Source organism: Mytilus californianus, unplaced genomic scaffold (assembly GCF_021869535.1).
Source record: "Mytilus californianus isolate M0D057914Y unplaced genomic scaffold, xbMytCali1.0.p SCAF_14, whole genome shotgun sequence".
NCBI classification, from domain to species: Eukaryota; Metazoa; Mollusca; class Bivalvia; order Mytilida; family Mytilidae; genus Mytilus; species Mytilus californianus.
Genome location: NW_026262626.1, coordinates 16,453,961 through 16,474,296, shown reverse-complemented (window position 1 = coordinate 16,474,296; position 20,336 = coordinate 16,453,961). Strand labels below are relative to the sequence as shown.

Below are 20,336 nucleotides of genomic sequence, written 5' to 3'. Positions count from 1 at the left end.
CTCTTATAACGTTATTTTTGCGTCTTATCTACGCTTACTTCTTCTTAACGATAGTTGATTGGTGTTAGTTTTAAAAGTGTTCAAGACATTGTTGATATTAACCTTTCATTTAACTTGCATCTAAATCTGATGAAAAGTAGGGGTGGCAACTGAAGCAAGACAAGGCGAACAGGTGTCTGACGAAATGTATCCACGATCCGCGTTGCAGCGTAGGCCTAAAATATTATTATTATTATTTGATTTCAATACGTTAAAACTACAGTATCAATACATACCTTCAAATCATGGAGATGTTACAATGTCATAAGTAACTATTTCTTGATATTATAAGTATTTTGAATCTTGTACGCAAAAGCTAAAGACATGAAAAAAAAAAGAAGATACCACGGTGAAACCAAACAGAAGAAATTTGAATATATTAAAACGATACTAGGCTAGGTATGAAACGAAGTATTATCTGAAATAAAATTACTGGAAGGTTAAGTGAAGGAAAAAATGATGGAGCTCTATACTATCGTTTATTTATCAATGTTTTGAATTTTAGTCTGCAATTCCTTAAACAGTAATATAGAGTGTATGTATATCATCGCTCAAATTAGATTAATGATAATATTTTTATGTGCACAAAATATAATATAGCATATGCTAAAAAGATAAAAGTACTTGCAATGATATCAATATTTCGCGAAACGTCTGACCATGCAATACGTTTATTAATATCCATGTAGTCAATTATTGCTCCGAGTTGTATTTTCATTCCGTTTTGATGAATATATAATTGATCGAATCCTTCCTTTACCTGAATAGATATATTTCCGTTTGTAATCAAAGTATATTCTTCTTTCACTTCCGCTGTTGGAGATTCAATTTTGTTGTTAGTTTTCTTTTTTACCTCCTTTTCCTTTGAGTGATCATGTTTACAACATTTGCATCGTTTCGTAAATTTTCTACATTTGAACACATCGGTGCAATTAAAACAACACTTAGAAATGCATTTTGGAGACTTGCAATAAAACAACGATGTAATTATAACATTCATCATAATAACAAGCCCACTTATTAAGATATTGATCCAAAGCAATCTTCCAAAATTAGATACATCATCAGAATTTGGTGGCATAGAATCATTGAAGAGGCGAATGAGCACTGCATTTGCCAGAAAAACAAAAATTGATAAACCAAGTTTTTCAGAACTTTTTGCAGGTAACAAAAAGGAAAAACAATCAGCAATTGATAACGAAATTGACGGCATCAGGAAATTCCAAGTGTAAAACGTTCTTTTACGTTTCATTTTTATCTTCAATTGCAAACCAGAGATTTCTGTATTCGATCGAAAAAAGACTTGCCCATATGAGTAAAATGACAGAACCTCCCATTCACCATTGGGTACAAAATTGGCAAGGCTTAAAGAATCCCCTTCACTTCGTAATATTTCAGACTGATCATTAAGATAGGATTTCGTTACGTTAATGTCGCATGTTTGAGTTTCAAAGGGATAATTCGTCATATCAACTTTACAGTGAGTTTGTAAATTAACATAAGCCCACCATTCAATTAATCCATCATGATTGACGGTGACGTAATGATCATCATCATCATTTGTCAGCATTTTCTGTGTACTTACAGAATTCAAAATTATAACATCAGGTTTCCAAATAGACGCTAGGGTAACTGTCAATCGATCAATACCACTGTAATTTGTTAAGTTCCATACCATAAGCTCATCTCTCCAAGATATCTTGAATGCTGCTGACGTGGACAGCAATTGATTCTTCATATCCAGCTCGTAAACCGATAAAAGCGAAAAATACATCGACACTTTCACAGATGAGTTCATGTCCATAACAGGAATAATTTGTCTATCATAGTTTTTAAATAAATCTTTTTTTAACACTATTACATCAGTAATGCTGTAGGCCATCAGTTTTGCGATAAATAAATATGCACAGAAAATAAATAGAGCAAAATCCATGTTCCTTCTAGATTGGTATAACATCATACTAATTTTACCTGTAATAAAGCCTGTGTTTTGGATGTTTCAGACGTTGCTATCGAACGGTAGTTATAACAAAAGGTGCATTTCAAAAGAAATTAAATTCATTGATTTGTGTACGTATTGAAAATAGTTTAAAACCCCAATCTATACAAACTTCATTCAAATGTTAAATGGATGATTGCAAATATTTTGAATAGGATATACAGTTTCTGTTTTTTTGGGAAAGGTAATTCCGAGTATATTTTCTAGTTTCATTTTCATTTACCAATACACTTATCAGGTTGAATTTAATTCGCTTTAATGATGACGTTTTGTAGGGGTTTTATTTTTGAATAATTTTGTTTTGTGCGAAGGTGTATTTGAACCATTACATGTATTAAAATGGCTATAAATAATATCAAATCAGATCTATTATAGATTTATCATCATATGTATTATTAATTCATTTAGGTACATGGCTTACAAATGCTTCGCAGAATACTTAATCTAGGTAAAAATATATTTTGAATAACGGGTGGTGGTAGGATTTTGAAAAATTGTCAATGGTCTTGAAATACATTTAAATTTTAACCATATGAAGCTACATATCAATTTTATACACATATCAGGTAACTATACTGTATAAAGTCAAATTTATATATCTTATTGAAATAATGATGATAATTATCAAGGTAATGAAATGTTTAATGTGTAAAACAGTAGAAATTTTCAGTTTTTTATATTTACAATTTGCGGGATTTGCGAAATATAGCGAATTATAAGAGAATGGTTGAAATTCTTTTCAACAGAAGATACTTTAATTGACATTTTCATTTTATGCTAACTTTTGCGTACTTCTTAACATATTCTTACGACGGTTATGCCTTATTTTACCCTTGATTTAATTCCGGGAACTGTGCTTTATTACTCATGTTACTCTTTTCATAATAGGTAATCAGCTATTAATGTCTCTTTGAGATTCTGTCACTATGTAATGATTGCACGTTGCGTGTTATGTTTTTGGATGTTATTTTATTTTGTTAACTGATCTTGCCGACTTTAAATAAAACACATGATTTAAAATGATCTGTTAAAATTTACAGCATTCATAGATGTCGGAATCAAAACACATCCATTTTTGTGACATTTCGAAAATTGGTCTTTTGCACATGTACATCTTGTAACATACATTTCCTGGTCATAAGGGTTCAATTTAGTCTGACATTTAAAATTTGTTGATAACCATTAAACTATTTTATTTGAAATCTTATTGTTTTGTCTCTTCCGTGACAGGTTTACGGACAATTTTGAATTCCTCTTCATTTCAGTAAAGATAGATTCTTTTCCCTATTTTTTCATGAATTCCGTGCGAACCATTCGTGTGTTCGTTATATCGGCTTATAGTCTTTCCTCGTAAATATGACTTCTCTTCTCAATCTTAAAATTAGAAAAAAAACTAAATACTCAGTAGAAACGATTGCATATTATTTCAAATACAGTTGGTTATGATGATTTATTGAAATTAATAAAAAAAAAAAGTATAAAAATAAGTTCTAGCAGACAATACTGACTGACATTTCAAACCAAAGGGACATTCAAACTCACAAGTCGAAAATAGACTGACAACGTCATGGCTAAAATGAAAAAGGCCAACAAACACACAACAGTACACAAAACACAACATAGAAAACATAGCAACACGAATCCCAAAGTAAATATAAATACATAACTTATGCTTACAAATTAGAATATCATTAATTTAATAAATAAAAGATCTCTTACAACATTGCACAATGTTTTTTAGTTACTGCCTTCGACTATCTTTCATAAACTACTGATTAGACAGTTGTCTGTCGAGTAAACGCTCATCTTCATGTGCAGAATTTTGACTTACGTAGGTATTTACTTAATCATGGAATAGGAATTTGGGGACATCAAAATATTGCCACAACTAAAAAAGAACACGCTTGAATTATTCTTTTTTTGCAATGTCAAATTCGTTGTACAATCATGGTGATGAAGTTATTTGGATCCTTTCTTCATAAATGAACGTATATCCGAAAAAAAAACAATTTCTACAAATTAACAATTTTTTGGAATTTCATAAAATAAAACTTCATTTGAATTTTAAGACAACACGTCAAGAAATGACGGCTATATCCGGGCGACACGACAAAATTGGCCATTATTTGCACAGGTCCCTGTCCTCAAAATAGGTTGTCCAATTTTGATATTTTGAAAACGGACTGACGGACAGGTAAAAACTTTTAATCATCCGGTCTTTGTAGCGTGGGGTATAAAGTATAAAAGTTGAATGTAAGTGCCAAAAGAGTCTTATGGTGTCGAAACGTGTTCCCGTAGAAACTAAAGTCCACAACATTGAATACACACATTAATGAATAAACGTACTATCTGATTTGTACTGTCAAAACGTGTACTGTTCCCTCATATCTTTTAATAATCGTAGTTTTGTCGATTTTGTTTGATAATGGAGTTATTCTTTATCATATTTAAATCGATGTCAAGATGTTACACATATTGCTAAATTATTATGAAAATCCAAGCCATCGTTAGTAAATAAGTGTCAATGAAGGCCGTCATAAAACGGCAACACCAGAACATGAGAACAAACCAAGAAATTAAGCCTTTGCAAAATTTATCAAATATTCTTTTTAATAAACAGTAAATAAGATTACATTATGATTGGGGATGGTATAGCCTTCCACTTATTTTTTTTTTATTTTGAATTCATTTACTTTCAAGTGTTTATTGTTTAACTCTTTTTCGCTGTATATATATATATATATATATATATAAAGAAGCTGTGGTTTGAATGCCAATAAGACAACTTTCCACAAGAGACCAAATGACACAGAAATTAACAACTATATGTCACCGTAAGGCCTTCAACAATGAGCAAAGCCCATACCGCATAGTCAGCTTCAAAAGGCTCCGAAATGACAAATGTAAAACAATTCAAACGAGAAAACTTACGGCCTAATTTATGTATAAAATAATAACGAAAAACAAATATGTTACACAGCAAAAAACGACAACCACTGAATCACAGGCTCCTGCGACTCTTACTCGTAAGTCATTTCAATTGTAAGATTTTTTGTGAAATGAGTCGCTGACCTTTAAATCATAAAGTGACTATACAGCTTATGTTAGCAGTTTTGTACGCTAATCTTTGATACTGCATGATAGTAGAACACATCAAAATAAGGCGAGACAATTGAAAAAACGTGGCATTTAGCTCAACTGGCTGAGAAGTATAGGATGAAATTCTTAATATAAAAAGATTGGGACTATACGATCCTAATAGTTATTTTTTTCGGATTTTTTTTTTTCTTTTGATTTAAACGTTCATTTTAATATTGAAAATCGTCATGAACATGCATGGAATATTTGCCAATTGTTTTTAAGAAAGCAACAAATAATTGAGGGTGTGGATGGGGGTTTACAGAATAGAGAATTATGGGCAAAACATATACAGAATAGAGAAAAATCGACCTAAAATAAAGAAAAGAGAATAATGAGGTGCCAAAATATAAAGAATAGAGAATAATGGGCAAAAACTATAAAGAATAGAGAAAAATGGAATAAAAGATTAAAGAATTCAGAAATGAAGGACCCCTATTTATAGCAAGCCGTTCTCGTCAAAACTATGTTTTAACCATTTTTTCGAAACAAATTACACACTGAGAAATAAAAAAATCACACTGAGATTAAAGATCCTAAAATAACAACTGAGAAATCGAGATTACACACTGAGATTTTATAAAAACGCAGAGATTACAAAAAATGAAAAACACACACTGAGAATTGTTAATTACACAATGAGATTTAAAAAATACACACTGGTATTAATATGCAAATCACTAATGAATATTCATGAGATGAATAATTCAACAGATTAATATCTTGGTCTCCCGAACTCTTGTCATTATAATGAAATGCGGTTCCTACAACCAACATTCGTAACAAATTTTAAGACTTAACAACTTTTTTTGCTAACTCATGTTCATAAGTTTGTTGCCTATAATTCAGATTATTACTAACAGTATATCGGGATTTTTTGCTTAAAACTGTTTCAGCATGGTCCCTATTCAAAAGTCTTTCAACTGTTACCCTGATTTCACAAGGTAATCTTTTATATTTTTGTTACGTTTATATGCTATAATAAGCACTTGGGAATTCACTGCATTGTTTGTATTTTTGCAGATTGTTCCAATGTTTTCTTATAATTTTAATAAAGTTTTTCACCATTTGGTTATATTTTGTAATGAGAGTAAGTGGGTATATTTCTTGTTCTATTGGTCTTTAATAATGAAGTTTTTCTATACGTTGTATTTTTAATGTTTTTATAAAACATTTAGCGCCAAATTGAAGCATAAAAAGTGCGCACAAATCTCAGTGTGTAATTTTAAATTCTCAGTGTGTAATTTCAAATTCTCAGTGTGTGTTTTTCAGTTTATATCATCTCAGTGTGTCTTTTTAGAAATATTCATGCAGATGTAGTGAGACTTTGGACTTGTTCTATAGTTAAACAGGATTTTTTTTAAAGTCCAGAGATTGACGGCTCACGCAGATCGAGTCGAAATGTGACGTTGCTGTGGATGCCTTGTATAGATTGTGATGTCAGGTAAATATATAGGTCATAGAAACGTATGCAGTAACGTCGAAGATGGCGAATATGTACACTGCTTTCATCATATCGTTATATTTTAGCCTTTTTGTTGAAGTTATTACCCGCTGTATACCTTTAACAAAGCCAGTTGATTTCAACACCGCTAAAGCAGGCCTTATAATTGAATGGGAGGTATTTAGGTAAGTTATGTACGAACAAAGTTAATATCATTTTAGAATCTCTGTACTTCAAGGTTAGAGTTCTGAAGGAATGAGTTTCACAAACAACCAAAAAACAACTTACAACTAAAATTGATCGTAAGTCTTACACAATTCAGTATACTTACGATCAATTTTTGTAAGAATTTTTGTAAACTCATTCCTGCACTCCGTTTCACAAAAAATCTTACGAAAAAAGTTGATCGTAAATATATATATATATATACTTAGTTGTTCATGACCTCCGAGTAATTATTATTTAATACATGATATTTAGGAAATGAAGGGCAATTTAGAGTTAGGTTGGGGCGGTAAGGGATTGTTTAGGTTAGGATATGGGCTAAGGTGGCAGTGTACGACATGGGTTAAACGATTTTTTTAGGATAAGGGTTAGTTAATAATAAATCTATGCAAGAGAAATGATAGATTGGGAACTCTAAAGCAAAAGAAGGCCTGACGACCGAGCGATCTGCATAATCCATTCAGGATTTTAATGGGTTTTTAAAATCTATTACGAAACCTATCGACACTGGCGTGAATTTACCGCTTTATAAACCGAGTATCTATAATACAAAGGATATGGGGTATACATCCATGACACAAAATCAGTACATGCACAACAAAAAAACACAAAAAGCAAAGGAAACAGCGCTTTTATTGCTGTTCTTCATCTCAAAGTCACAGTGAGCCATTCAACACGGAGCAAAAAACAAAAAATAAACTCTCACCTCACTGCATGTTTAAGACGGCCCCTAGCACCGACTTGAGCGGAAATATTTGAATAAATAATTTGGATAGACTTCGTAAATGTAATACAACTAAATCGGGCCCGGTCTAAAAAGAACATACTGGAAAGTAGCACAGATTTAAAACAAAATAGTTCCTACAATGCATGCCAATTTTGATGTTTAAGAGATTATACCAACAAGTTTTCACTTAGCCCCACAGTCAGTATAGAAGTCATAGAAGAGATTGTAGTAGAAATACAGTCCTATAAGATTTTACTGGAATATTTCATCAACTTAGAAGATTTGGCAGACCTGTGGAATTAAAGATTTGAATATATTTGTGTCTCAAGAATGCTTCGTTGTTCTCCCTGTCTTATTATAATTCATTATCCATTTCCCGATTTTGATATTGATTTTGTTCTTATTTTCAATTCTCCTTTTCCTTTTCCTTTTTTCCATTGTATTCTATTTATAATCTTTTATTAAATTGATCTTATTCTGTTCTCATTTATAATTTTTTCTGGTAACTTTTGTATTCTATATATATTTCCTTTTTTGTTTCTTTTCTCTTTTTTTTCATTTCATTCTTTATTTCAAACAGTGGGTGTACTGTTGCAAGGTGAAAGTGGTGCTCTACACCCTGGTGTTGTTTTCTATCTATTTCATTACCAAGGAAAAGTTTATCTACTCAAGATTACGGAGAGGTGTGTAGTACTTCTTTTTTTAATTTTTTGTGGGAGTGGATGTGTCGGAGGTTGGGGTAAGTGATAATTATAAATACTTATCCTCATTTTGGCCTGGAGTATTCGGTTTCAATAAATTGTATTGTGTATTGAGATTTGAAAAAAATGTGGCTATTACAATTTATCTTAACGGTTAAGTTATTGAAATGTCAACTTACTGATAATTTGAAATGTTCGGGCGACCTTTATCAGTATTGTATAATTACTCATCAGTATCGTATATTTATACATTTTCTCATTTAATTCTTTGTATAGTAAAAGCCAGACATTTGTTGGCAGCATGGTGTATAAATTATCAATATTATGCATCCTACTTTAATTTTTTACAGAAATGAATGTTTTACAAGGACTAATGCATCATGATCAATTGAGAATTAAAGAATCCGAAGAAGAAATGCATGGTGAGATTAATTCTATTGAAGTACAATTTTAACTTTTAGATATCGCAGGACCATATACCGGGGTATCACAATAGTATCATATCTTAGTCAAACAAAACCTTCGAAATTATGAATAACGGTGTGTCCAAAAAGTATACCGGGCCTTATAAATAATTGTAAATAATTTGATGCTTTGTCTTGATCAATGTGCTCAGTGATTGCTTTGGGTGTTCCTAATTAGTTTGCTCAAATATTGCAGCCCTCATCATAAGATTAAACATACAAAGAATACCGTATACCGGAACGTACATTGAGTCTACAGGCAATATACAGCAAAATGGATACAAATCGGCAGAGTGAACACAAGTTTTCATCTGAATTGACCACTTGGAAACGCACAATCATGACAAACACTTCCAAACTTAGAAGCTTGAACAAGGAAATTAGGGAACAGCCAGTAGAAGATACAGTTAACAGAATTATGGACACCAGACGATATGCAGGTTGGTATAAATATTCGTTAAGACTAAAAACAAATTTTAAGCATGCGTGAGTCTGTGTCATAATGTTATATTTATTAAATTTGTTTTCAACTAAAATAAAGAAGTAAAAAGGAAATTAAATTGCATTAAACAATATTTCATTAAAACTGCAATGTCAAAATTATTAGTTCTTATTACATAAATCTGACGCCATCATCGTGATTCGGTTTTACCGTGATAGAACAAGTGTCGTATCCAAAGCCAAGTCATCTATTCTTCGATTTTGACATTCTAACCAAATTTTAGTTTTACAAAAAAAAACAACCTTTCGAAACATTTAATATCAGATCATATACACCAGTTAATGTGCTGCACGCATGAACTTCATACGCGTAAATCGCGCGTATTTTTCGCTTGGAAAACGTGAAATACATAGTATAAAAATAAGGAGATCTGATATGATTGCCAATGAGACAACTATCCACCAAAGTTCAAATGAAGTGGATGTAAGCAATTATAGGCAACCGTACGGCCTTCAACAATGAGAAAATCCATACCGTATAGTCGGTTATTAAAGACCCCGACATGAAAAATATGAGTTTATTTTCTGTCTTCTGTAAATCTGCAAAATATCATACAGTTTACAATACGAAACGTATACATTAGTACTATACACAGTCATTTTCAATTTGTTCAGTAATCCTAACGTGAGGGTACTCAAATTGCACCTAATATGACAGAATTTTCACCTACATTTATTTAAGATCCAGACAAAATTTTTAATTCCCGTTAATATGTTAATGGTTTATAGCATAAACATGTTTCAGATTGTTTGTAACCATTTACAAGTTTAAGCATAGAAAAATAGGCCTATGATTGCATCCATTCTTAAATATACATCTATAAATACCGAATATCTGACATTTGTTTTATTTCTCCAAATTTTTATAGCAATTCGACATTAGTCAATGCGTACTATTCATTTTATAAGAAATAGATGCCTCGGACATATTTCAATTGCTCATTTTTAAAAGTTGTCTTTTTGTATGCATCGACATTTTCGTACATGTCACTTTTTTCTCTGTAGGTTACATCTATTGATATATATTGTGATCTTTTTGTCCATACATGTATTTAAATATATTTAGCTATATGTTGAAAACATGCATAATGACGAATTATAAAAATACAAATTATTAAGTCTCTCAGAAAACTTCTAGACGTGTTACGACTATTAACGGTCATTTGTATAATTGTTTTCTTTTTTTTTTTTTTCTTTTTTTTTGCATATGCAGCTAGTGCAATTATGGACACAGTCGAAGACCTTCATTACCGAATCGAGGCTGTAAGGGATGCTCTGAACAATTCATCAAAATTGATGGACATAAAAGGTAACAATGTGAAATATGACAAAAAAGGGGAACGTTACAAAAATGATGAATGTATTCATACTCTAGACAATATAATATTAACAAAAATAAAACCTTGTTTTATGTAATAAAATACACTGCGATTAAAAACACAATTGAAAGTATATTTCCCGTTAAAATAACAGAATAATCCTTTATATTCTCTGCCTTGCATTCTCGTGGTACGTTATGCGTGTATTCTCTGCCTTGCGCTCTCGTGATATATTATGCATGTATTCTCTGCCTTGCGTTCTCATGGTATGTTCTGCATGTTTTGTCTGTAATTAAATAACAAGATATTCCATGTAATATTAATCGATCTAGATAAAACATGTGCATGATATGGCAAACAATTACGTACAATTGAACTCGTTTTACCGTATATAACCGAGCGAAAAAAAACACAAGCAGAAGCGGTAATCTCAAATCCGATAATAAACGTTCAGTGGCATTTACAAACGCTGTGTAGTATACTGTATACTTCATTGAATGATAGTTTTTTTAATGGAGAGAAAAGATACCAAGAGGGCATTAAAAATCATAAGTCCAATGAAAACAGACAATCAAGGACGCATTATAAGTCCAATGAAAACAGACAATATCAAGAACGCATTCAAAATCATAAGTCCAATGAAAACATACAACACAATGGCCACAAATAAAAACGATGAAATGATAAACAACTAAAACAAAACTTCACATAGAAAACTCAAGACCGAGCAACGTGAATTAATCCATCGAAAACCAGCAGTGAAATCATGTGCAAGGTTAGACAGTCCCTGCTCCATACATGAGGGTGTGGATGGGAGCATTTCTGTATTCTATAATTTTTAGGTAATTTTTCATTATTCTTATGAATTTTGCCTGTTATTCTGTATTCTTAAAATTTTAGCACCCAATTATTCTCTATTCTTTATTTTATGTTCTATTTTTCTCTATTCTTTATTTTTTAGCACTTTATTCTGCACCTTTTGCCCATTATTCTCTATTCTTTATTCTTTGTCCTATTTTTCTTTATTCTTTATTATTTAGCCCTTTATTCTGCACATTTAGTCCATTATTCTCTATTCTATATACCCCATCTAGTCCCTCATGCATGTTGCACTCGTCGTGTTGCTAAAGTAGTTAACATCCGATAATAACACACTACATAGAGAATGATACTCAAATCTAGAAAAGACAGAGATAATGGCCTTGTTTTGAAATTGATCTACAATTTCTTTTGTACAATATAGCGTTTTCTACATGTGTTTGCGCATATATCTTTGTCTACATATATTCGCTAAATTTAAAGTCCATAAACAGCAGTTACTTTACTATATATATGTTTAAACTATATAAAGAAAATAAAAAAAAATATGTATTTCACAATTATTATTGTTATAGGTTTGCCCATCAAGTGTATTAATGGTAACAGCAACATCTGAAGAGGAAATGATCTTAACTAATGACATGTGTCAGTTTCATAACTATAATATTTTTTAATTCTTCTTTTCATTTAATAGATATAAACGTTGTCTCCTATAGAAGTCTTGTATTTGTTGTTAAAGATGTATAGTTTGAAATTCGAAATGATTTAGTACACGCGTTTTGCTACTGTCATTTTTTTCTTTCAATTTAGAGTTCGTTTATTTTGGTCCAAAGCTAATGTGGAGAAAATAAAATAACAACCTGCGTTTCCCCCTTCTCCTCCGAGAATTGGTGGAGCTCGTATTGCCAAATCTTCAGTTTTCTATTTTTGTTTTCCTGTTCGTTTTTTTTTTTTTGTTTTTTTTTTTTTGTCATGGTCTTGTCTGTATTTCTTCGACTTATACCCGGGGCCTCGGTGGCCGAGTGGTCTAAGTAGTTACTACTGTAATCACTAGCCAGTCAACACTGATGTTGTGAGTTCGAACCCCGCTCGTGCGGGTGCACTCGACTCCAATCTTAATTGACTAGGATTGTCAGTTTTCCTATCGAAGGTCGGTGGTTTTCTCCGGGTACTCCGGCTTCCTCCACCAATAAAAACTGGCCGCCACGAAATAGCCCAAAAGCGGTGCTTAAAAGTGGCGTTAAACACCAAAAATCAAATCAAATCAAATCGACTTATACCGACTGCTCCTTAAGTCGCCAACAACGATGTAGTAGTCGGTGATTCTGCTGTGGAATGATTTATAATCCTGAAGTCGACGAAAACCGGGGTAGTAGTCAGTGATTCTGCTGTGGAATGATTTATAATCCTGAAGTCGACGACAACAGTGTAGTAGTCAGTGGTTCTGCTGTGGAACGATTTATAATCCTGAAGTCGACGACAACAATCTTAAGAGGAAAAATAGTCGTAAGTCATACACATTTCAGTATAACTTACGATCAATTTTAATCGTAAGATTTTTGGTGAAAAGAGTCGCTGACTTGGGACAGACACATACAGAATGTGGCAGGGTTAAACAAGTTTGAAAGGGCTAACCCTCCCCTAACCTGGGACAGTGGTGTAACAGTAAAAAATAAGAACAAACTATTAAAATCATTTGAAAAAGGCTTAACTCATCAGATGGATACAAATAGATATGTTTGCAGAATTCTAGGGGACCTAAAACAATAAATGATTTCAAAAGAACTGCCGCCACTTCTTTTGTAGTTACTCCAAAGGAATATCTACTGTAACCATCAACTATTTTAAGTATGTAATTATACCCATGCTAAGGGGCCATCTCCATTGTCTTTTTGCCACCTACTGTTGGGATATGTTGCCGCTATTGATTTTACCTGTTCTTTGAGTTAATGATAAATCAACGAACAGAATTACACTGTTGGCATTTTACATTCTGCTGAAAAAGCAAACGAACATTTTTCCGAATAAAAGAATGAACTCTGCAATAAGTTCCGCCACAAACAGAATAATTCTTTGGAGATCTGTGATAGTCGTACTGTTATGGAAGATATCATCTAAATCTTTGTCCTTACACTGGTTTTTTTCACCCATCTGCAGACTAAGTTCATCTTTCAGCCGAGTTGTACCAATGATTTATTTATTGCACAGTCTTTGGTTTTCTATGTTGTGTTATGTGTACTGTTGTTTGTCCCTTTGTCTGATTCTGATTGTTTTTTCTTTCTTTTTTAGCCATGGCGTTGTCAGTTTATTTTGGACTTATGAGTTTAAATGTCCCTTAGGTATCCTTCGCCTCTCTTCTACTTATTTGGCATATATTTTTTTTTTAAACAAATAGTTTTAAAAATTTCTAAACAATTTCTATTTGATATTTAAAATTGTTTAGAATCTAAATTACAAAATTATCAACATGCAAAATTTATTGGTTGAGAAATTAAGTGATGTGGTTTTCAGGGGGGAAAATTGTATCCAAATGAATCTTGAGATGTTTTCGTTGAATTAAAAACTATATAATATCAATACTCAACCAGCTGCGCAAAATCCCAACACAATTTTATATTATACTGAAGTGACTATCACGGCCAATCAAGCAATTTGAGGAGGGTATGAAAGTCTATTTACACGGTAAACAAAAACAAAGATCTATCAGAATGGACAAATGTTAAAATCAGACACTGCAGTATAATATAATTGCTTTTCAGGCTTCAAAGGGGGAAATGGGCCGTAATACGTCCTGTCAATAGATATAAGAAGATGTGGTATGAGTGCCAATGAGACAACTCTCCATCCAAGTCACAATTTGTAAAAGTAAACCATTATAGGTCAAAGTACGGCCTTCAACACGGAGCCTTGGCTCACGCCGAACAGCAAGCTTTAAAATGCTCTTCATCCCCTTCGACTGATGACTCAGAATATAAAACACGGGGAATATAATTAACCAATATCCAGAATAACATATAATGTACATTTTAAATTTAATAGAAATGGTGCAATAAAATACATTAAAAAGAATTCAATTAAGTCACTTCTACATTTAAAGTTTTTGGTAAATTTTATCTTTTTGAAGCTGATGTCAGATATCAAGAATGGAAAATATGTTCAACGTTTGGCAATAAAAATCTTTTCCAAGTCATATCTGGAGGGGTTTCTGGGTTTCGGTGTAAAAGCTGATGCACCAGAAAAAATTCAGTTGTGTTTGATAATGATGAGTGTATTTTAAAAATATGTTATGACCATAACCACATAGCATTTTAAATGTTCAAAGATATATACTACCATCTTTTTGAATAGTTATCACTGGCATATATATCATGTATATATATGTCATGAAGTAGAAATCCTTCATAATATAAAATTGAGAATGGAAATGGGGAATGTGTCAAAGAGACAACAACCCGACCATAGAGCAGACAACAGCCGAAGGTCACCAATGGGTCTTAATGTATAATGTATGTTTCAAGGTATTCTTGAATATTGTTTCCACAGGAACAAATATTACAGTATTTATTCTCAGTGGAATACAGGTTATAGAATATTTGATCCAACGAGAAAAAGATATTATGGCATTGTCTATAACAAAGCTTCCAGGTTAACTTCTGTTAGGTTAAACAAATATACATTGACATATGTTTGGAATATTTGATTTCATATTCTGAAAGACTTTATGATTATAGGGAGAATATGCAATCTTTTCATATTTTAGGGACTTTCCTGTTTGAATTTTCCTCGGAGTTCAGTATTTTTGTGATTTTACTTTTTAATAGGTGTATATCAATTGAAATTAAAATTGAGTAGTTTACATGTATAAAGTTGTGGAGCAATAAATCATTGATTTTTTAAATAGTAAAAGTTATAAATTAAACTGTATCATAAAGAGCTGATGTAGTGTGTATCAAATAATAATATCATATGTTAAAATTTGTGAGATGAACAAAAAAAATCACTGAAATTTGTTATCCAGTTGTATAAGTATTGGCAGGGTTCATTTTGCATAATTTATATTTTAAAGTTTGTGTTAAAGTCAGTTTAAAGGAAACCACTATGATAAGTCAATGTTATTTATTATGCCGTTGTATTAGCATAGGCAGTTATTATGAGCACAGAGATTATTTAACCCTGCACCATTAGTCATGATTCATTTAATTTTAATGTTTTTCATAGTTTAACATGTCAAAGTATTGCCACTATAATATAGTGGACTTTTGGAATAAGGTAAAAAATAACTGTGAAGTGTTTAAGTAGCAGGAAGCCCAAAATTGTTAAAAGTTGACAGTGATTGGCACAAGCAGAATGGTCCAAAGACAAGCACAGGAACGTCTTTATACTGTTCTAAATTCATTACATGATTATAGTCTACCAATTAAGGTTGATGTTTCAGAATAAGAAAAACCAAATGAATAGATAAGATGCAAGAGTATATGAGGTTTTTCATTAAGATATCTTTAAAAAAAATATTATTTTTATTAGACATAAACTATGGATGTGTTCATCTTAAAAAAAAAACACCTCACAATTTATTTTTAACAAGACTTGACTAACAATTTGTCTTTATTCCACAATTTTCTGATATTTGATTAGCCCAATTCAATTTTATTTTACGCTGTGACTACATCAGCTTATCCTATTCTGCATATTCTATAGAATAAAAATTGTTCTTCGAAGTTCATAATTTCTAAATAATGATGCCTGATACAAATAGAACTCTATTACTTATTGATAAAAAACGATTGTGTTTATTTTTTTTTAATCATAAGAGATCAAAGGAAAACATTAAGAAAATTATATGATACAACAAATCATATGAAAAAAACTATTTTCAACTACAAATACGTGTTGCAATAACATTTTCATGTTATTCGAGGTTATAAAATACATGGACACATTCACAAGTGTTTTGGAGTCCATAACAGGAATTTGTCAGTCATATTTATGAAATAAGTTATATTTCAATCATTTAACATCAGTAATGTTGAAAGCCATCATTTGTACGATAAGTAAATATGCATATGTATATGATAAGGTTATTGCAGTTGCATCTACCTATGCTTTCTTGTAAATTAAACCAGATGTATTAGATATTCTGGGCATTATTCTTGCATATGAATAATTTAAAACGAATCATTGATTTAGTATAACATTGTGAAAGTATGGAATATAATATAAAACCCTATTCTGAACAAAACTTTAAAACATGAAATTCTAAACGATATATTGAACAGAAGCGAATTATCATTCTTTTTTTCGATAAATATATCAGATTTTATTTCTACTTTTGTTTTTCACTTTCACTAAACTTCTTAAGAAGACTAATATATTTATATTGATGTTTGTAATTTATTCTCTTAATTCATAGTTTTCTGACAGTTCTGAAGTTGTTTTGTAAAAGATCACAAGTAACTCTCATAGTCTGTAACAATGAGAAAATCTCATGCCATACTGTAAGCCTTCAAAGGTCACTGAACTGGAAAAGGGAAACATTTCCAAAGAACAACTTACGCCTTGATTTAAAAAATTAGTATTAACTTACTTTACATACTTTTTGTTCAGAGATAAAGAGACGAGCTTATCGTCTAATGAAAGGAAAAATATAAAAACTTTATCAAACATTTCTTAGTAGTAATTAATCTAAAAGTGATTATTAATATAAATGGTAGCAATTTACTGCACCAAATGCGCATTTCGATAATAATTGTCTCTTCATTGATGCTCGAGGCTAAAGTAATTTTTTTGTATGTACCATTAACTAACAACAAATGAATTACAGGCTCCTGGCTTGGGATAGACATATAATGAATATGTCGGTGTTAATGTTTCCGGGCGCCAATCAATCCCCATAACCTTGAACAGTGGTTAAAACAATACAGTTTTGTGGATCGTTGTTTGAAGTTGAAATTGAATTCTATGGGTCGGTGTTGTTTGTAAATATAGCAAAATCTGTGCTAAAATAATTATTGGGACAATGTTTCTTGTTAACCTTGCCAAACTTGTCCTAGACCTGCAACCGCAAATTAATGTGTATCTGGTCAACCAGATCAAACCAATCCCACAGCATCAAAATATCACTGTTTTGTTTTGTTTTTTTTTTGTTTTTTGTTTTTTGTTTTTTTTTTTGTCTCTGAAGAAAGTTTAACATTTTTGTTAATCCAAATGTAATCTTTACTGAAGACAACTTTAATTTTCAAACTAATGTCAATAGGTTAAACCTATGTTGCGAGCGATAAGATAGATGTAGCATTCCATAACAACTTCGGAACTAGTTCATGTCTGGATTATATTTAAAAATGAGGTAGTAAAGATCGACCATGCACCACATTTAAGGAATAATATTGGTTAAAGCATTGTACTCTTTTTTAAGACAAAGTATGTCTGTAAAATTATTTTATGCGATAGCTTATGTTTGTAATTCCCCATCCATTAAAACATCTGAAGATGATGTTTAACACTAACATTGACCCAAACATGGCAAGCTTCTTTAGTTGCAAATTTAATTAGTATAATACATGTTATAAAATCATAATTTTGTTGAATTTAGTGGATTCTCTTTTAATAGTAATTATTGTCTTGTGAATAATTGAAATTATTTTTTTTTATATATCATTTCTCCTTAGTTGTAAAATATTTGCCATTCTACTATGAAAAATGAAGTGAATACATTCTTTATTTACGAAAAAAAGATAGATTGGAATTTTTAGAATTCGTCCAAAAGTCTAAACTGGCTGCCTGACGGAGACGATTGTACGTCATATATGAATGACCAGTACAGGGATGGTATAGCCATCATTAAGTTAAATACTGGTCAAATATCAAGTAAGGAAATGGTAATGTTAAATTTGTTCACAATTACTTATTGTAGACAGCTGTTTTATTAATGATGAGTCAAGAGTCTTGATACTGCGTCTTTTCATTGAATTTAAACCAATAAAAAATATAAACTTTAAGACTGTTTTAAATGATCCGATTATCTTATTATCTGAAATGTCTATCTTTTTATCATCATTTTATCAACATTATTTTATTTAAGAATTTGCCCCCCAGAAGGTAATCCAATGATAACGGAGCCCTCTAAGTAAGAAGACCTTAAAAAGCAACTGCAGCATGTTGAAACTAAGCTGTTACCAAGTGGTCTTCTGTGTAAAGATGCACAGGATTGTTGGGAGAAAGCAACAATAGTAAACTCTTGTGAACTCCTGGTTCAAAAGGTTGGGAAATATATCTCTCACAACTTTAAAGTGTGTATTTCTTTATTTTCATTGTGTATGCTCAGTGCATTTTTGAACTTTATAATATCAAGGTTTTTTTTCTCTAAGATCTCAATGTGTTAATTTGAAATTCTTAGTTTATTGATCTCAGGGTGAAGTGTTATCGAACTTTAGAATGGCTTAACCATAGTTTTGACGGGAAAAAAAACTTGGCATAGTGTATTGACTGCACAAAGTAGAGCTAGTGTAGTTCTTTGATACAGGCTAAAGGATTAATACATATATATACCAATAGCTTTAAGTGACCCATGCGTTCTTATTATTTAAACAGAACTGTCTGTAATTTGTGTTTTGCAATTGCATTACTAAGATTTGAAGACTTTGGCTAAATTTTTTTTTTAGGTACCAGAATGCCCAGTTAATTTTCTAATACTATTTTTTACCAGTTATTACAGAAGAATCGTCGGTTCTAGGAGAATGTAATAATCTAAAACAGCGTCAAAAAGAGTATCCGTTGTAGGGATATTGTTCATGCTTCAATGACACCATTTGCCTATAACATTAAAACACGACAAATTACGGTAAAAACAAGTCAAATATCGTAATGACTAGACTAACAGCAAGGGATAAAGCTTGATATAAAACTGAATGATATGGAGATAAAAAAAAAGAAGACAGATTTATTAAACTTATCTATAACAATTGAAAGATTAAGATGTAATAATTAAAGTGTAAAAATCACAAAATTTGTTGTTTATTAAGGCATTAATCTAATAGTCATTTTTTGTAAATGGTCATTAATAAGAAATTTGGATGGTAAATTCACACTTTCACATTTGCCTACAGCTTTTTTTAACATTACGCGCATTTATTTTCCAGGTAACACAGGTAAATATAAAGATGATATATCACTACCGTCAGCCAAGTCCAGGCGTACTACAAACGGCCCGAAGTCATTCTATGCTCACCACAATCAGCAATTTTATTCAGCACGTCCATGTATTTTTGTTTTTCGACACAATTTTCAGTTTTAAAACCACATATATCAATTTTAGAGAGATTGAAACACCATCAGTTATACGAAGAAATAGGAAAAAGAAAACAAAGTATCTGATGGAGCAATTCCGAAGTTACTGAAATAATAAAAGAGGGCACATATTTAAGTACATGTACTATAAATGTGTTATTTGGACAGTTTAAGTCACATAGAACAGATACATGTATATGTATACCACCAATGTTATGGTATCACAGATCTTTTTTGATAGTTTTGTTTGATTGCATTTGGAAAATGTCAGGTTTCGTCAAATACAATATTGTTTTACAAAATGAATTTCTTACATTATTTAGTTGCATTTTAAACAAGTTCGAAATGATTATGTAAATGGTTACAATTAGTTTGCCTCCCAGGTGAATAGGTAAATATCAAGATCTTACCGAAACAATTGCCTAAACCTTTTTATTATTATTATTATTATTATTATATGAAAGACTCTCCATGGTCAATCCCAATAATATCCAGGACAAATATCTTGTTTAAAAGACGTCAAGTAGACTACCATGACTGATTTAGAAACCTTGGTTTGGATTGTCTTGTGTTTTTCTTCTTTCATTAGTCTAATTTGCGTGAAAATTGTGAGTAACATTTACGTAAAACAAATTGTGTTTGGCCAGTTAAAATTACCTTTCATTCAATTGAGTAGC

The 20,336-nt window shown here is 31.3% G+C and overlaps 1 protein-coding gene across 1 annotated transcript; it reads right to left on the bottom strand.

Annotated features, from left to right (window-relative positions):
* Positions 1–499: 499 nt before the first annotated feature.
* Positions 500–2,052, bottom strand: LOC127724854 (neuronal acetylcholine receptor subunit alpha-10-like). The gene has a single exon (XM_052231865.1). The coding sequence runs from the start codon at positions 1,997–1,999 to the stop codon at positions 596–598; it is 1,404 nt and encodes a 467-aa protein (XP_052087825.1). The 5' UTR covers positions 2,000–2,052; the 3' UTR covers positions 500–595.
* Between the last annotated feature and the right edge of the window lie 18,284 nt (positions 2,053–20,336).

Coding starts and splice junctions, on each gene's coding strand:
- LOC127724854 (XM_052231865.1), bottom strand. CDS start 1,999: ATGATGTTATACCAATCTAGAAGGAACATGGATTTTGCTCTATTTATT.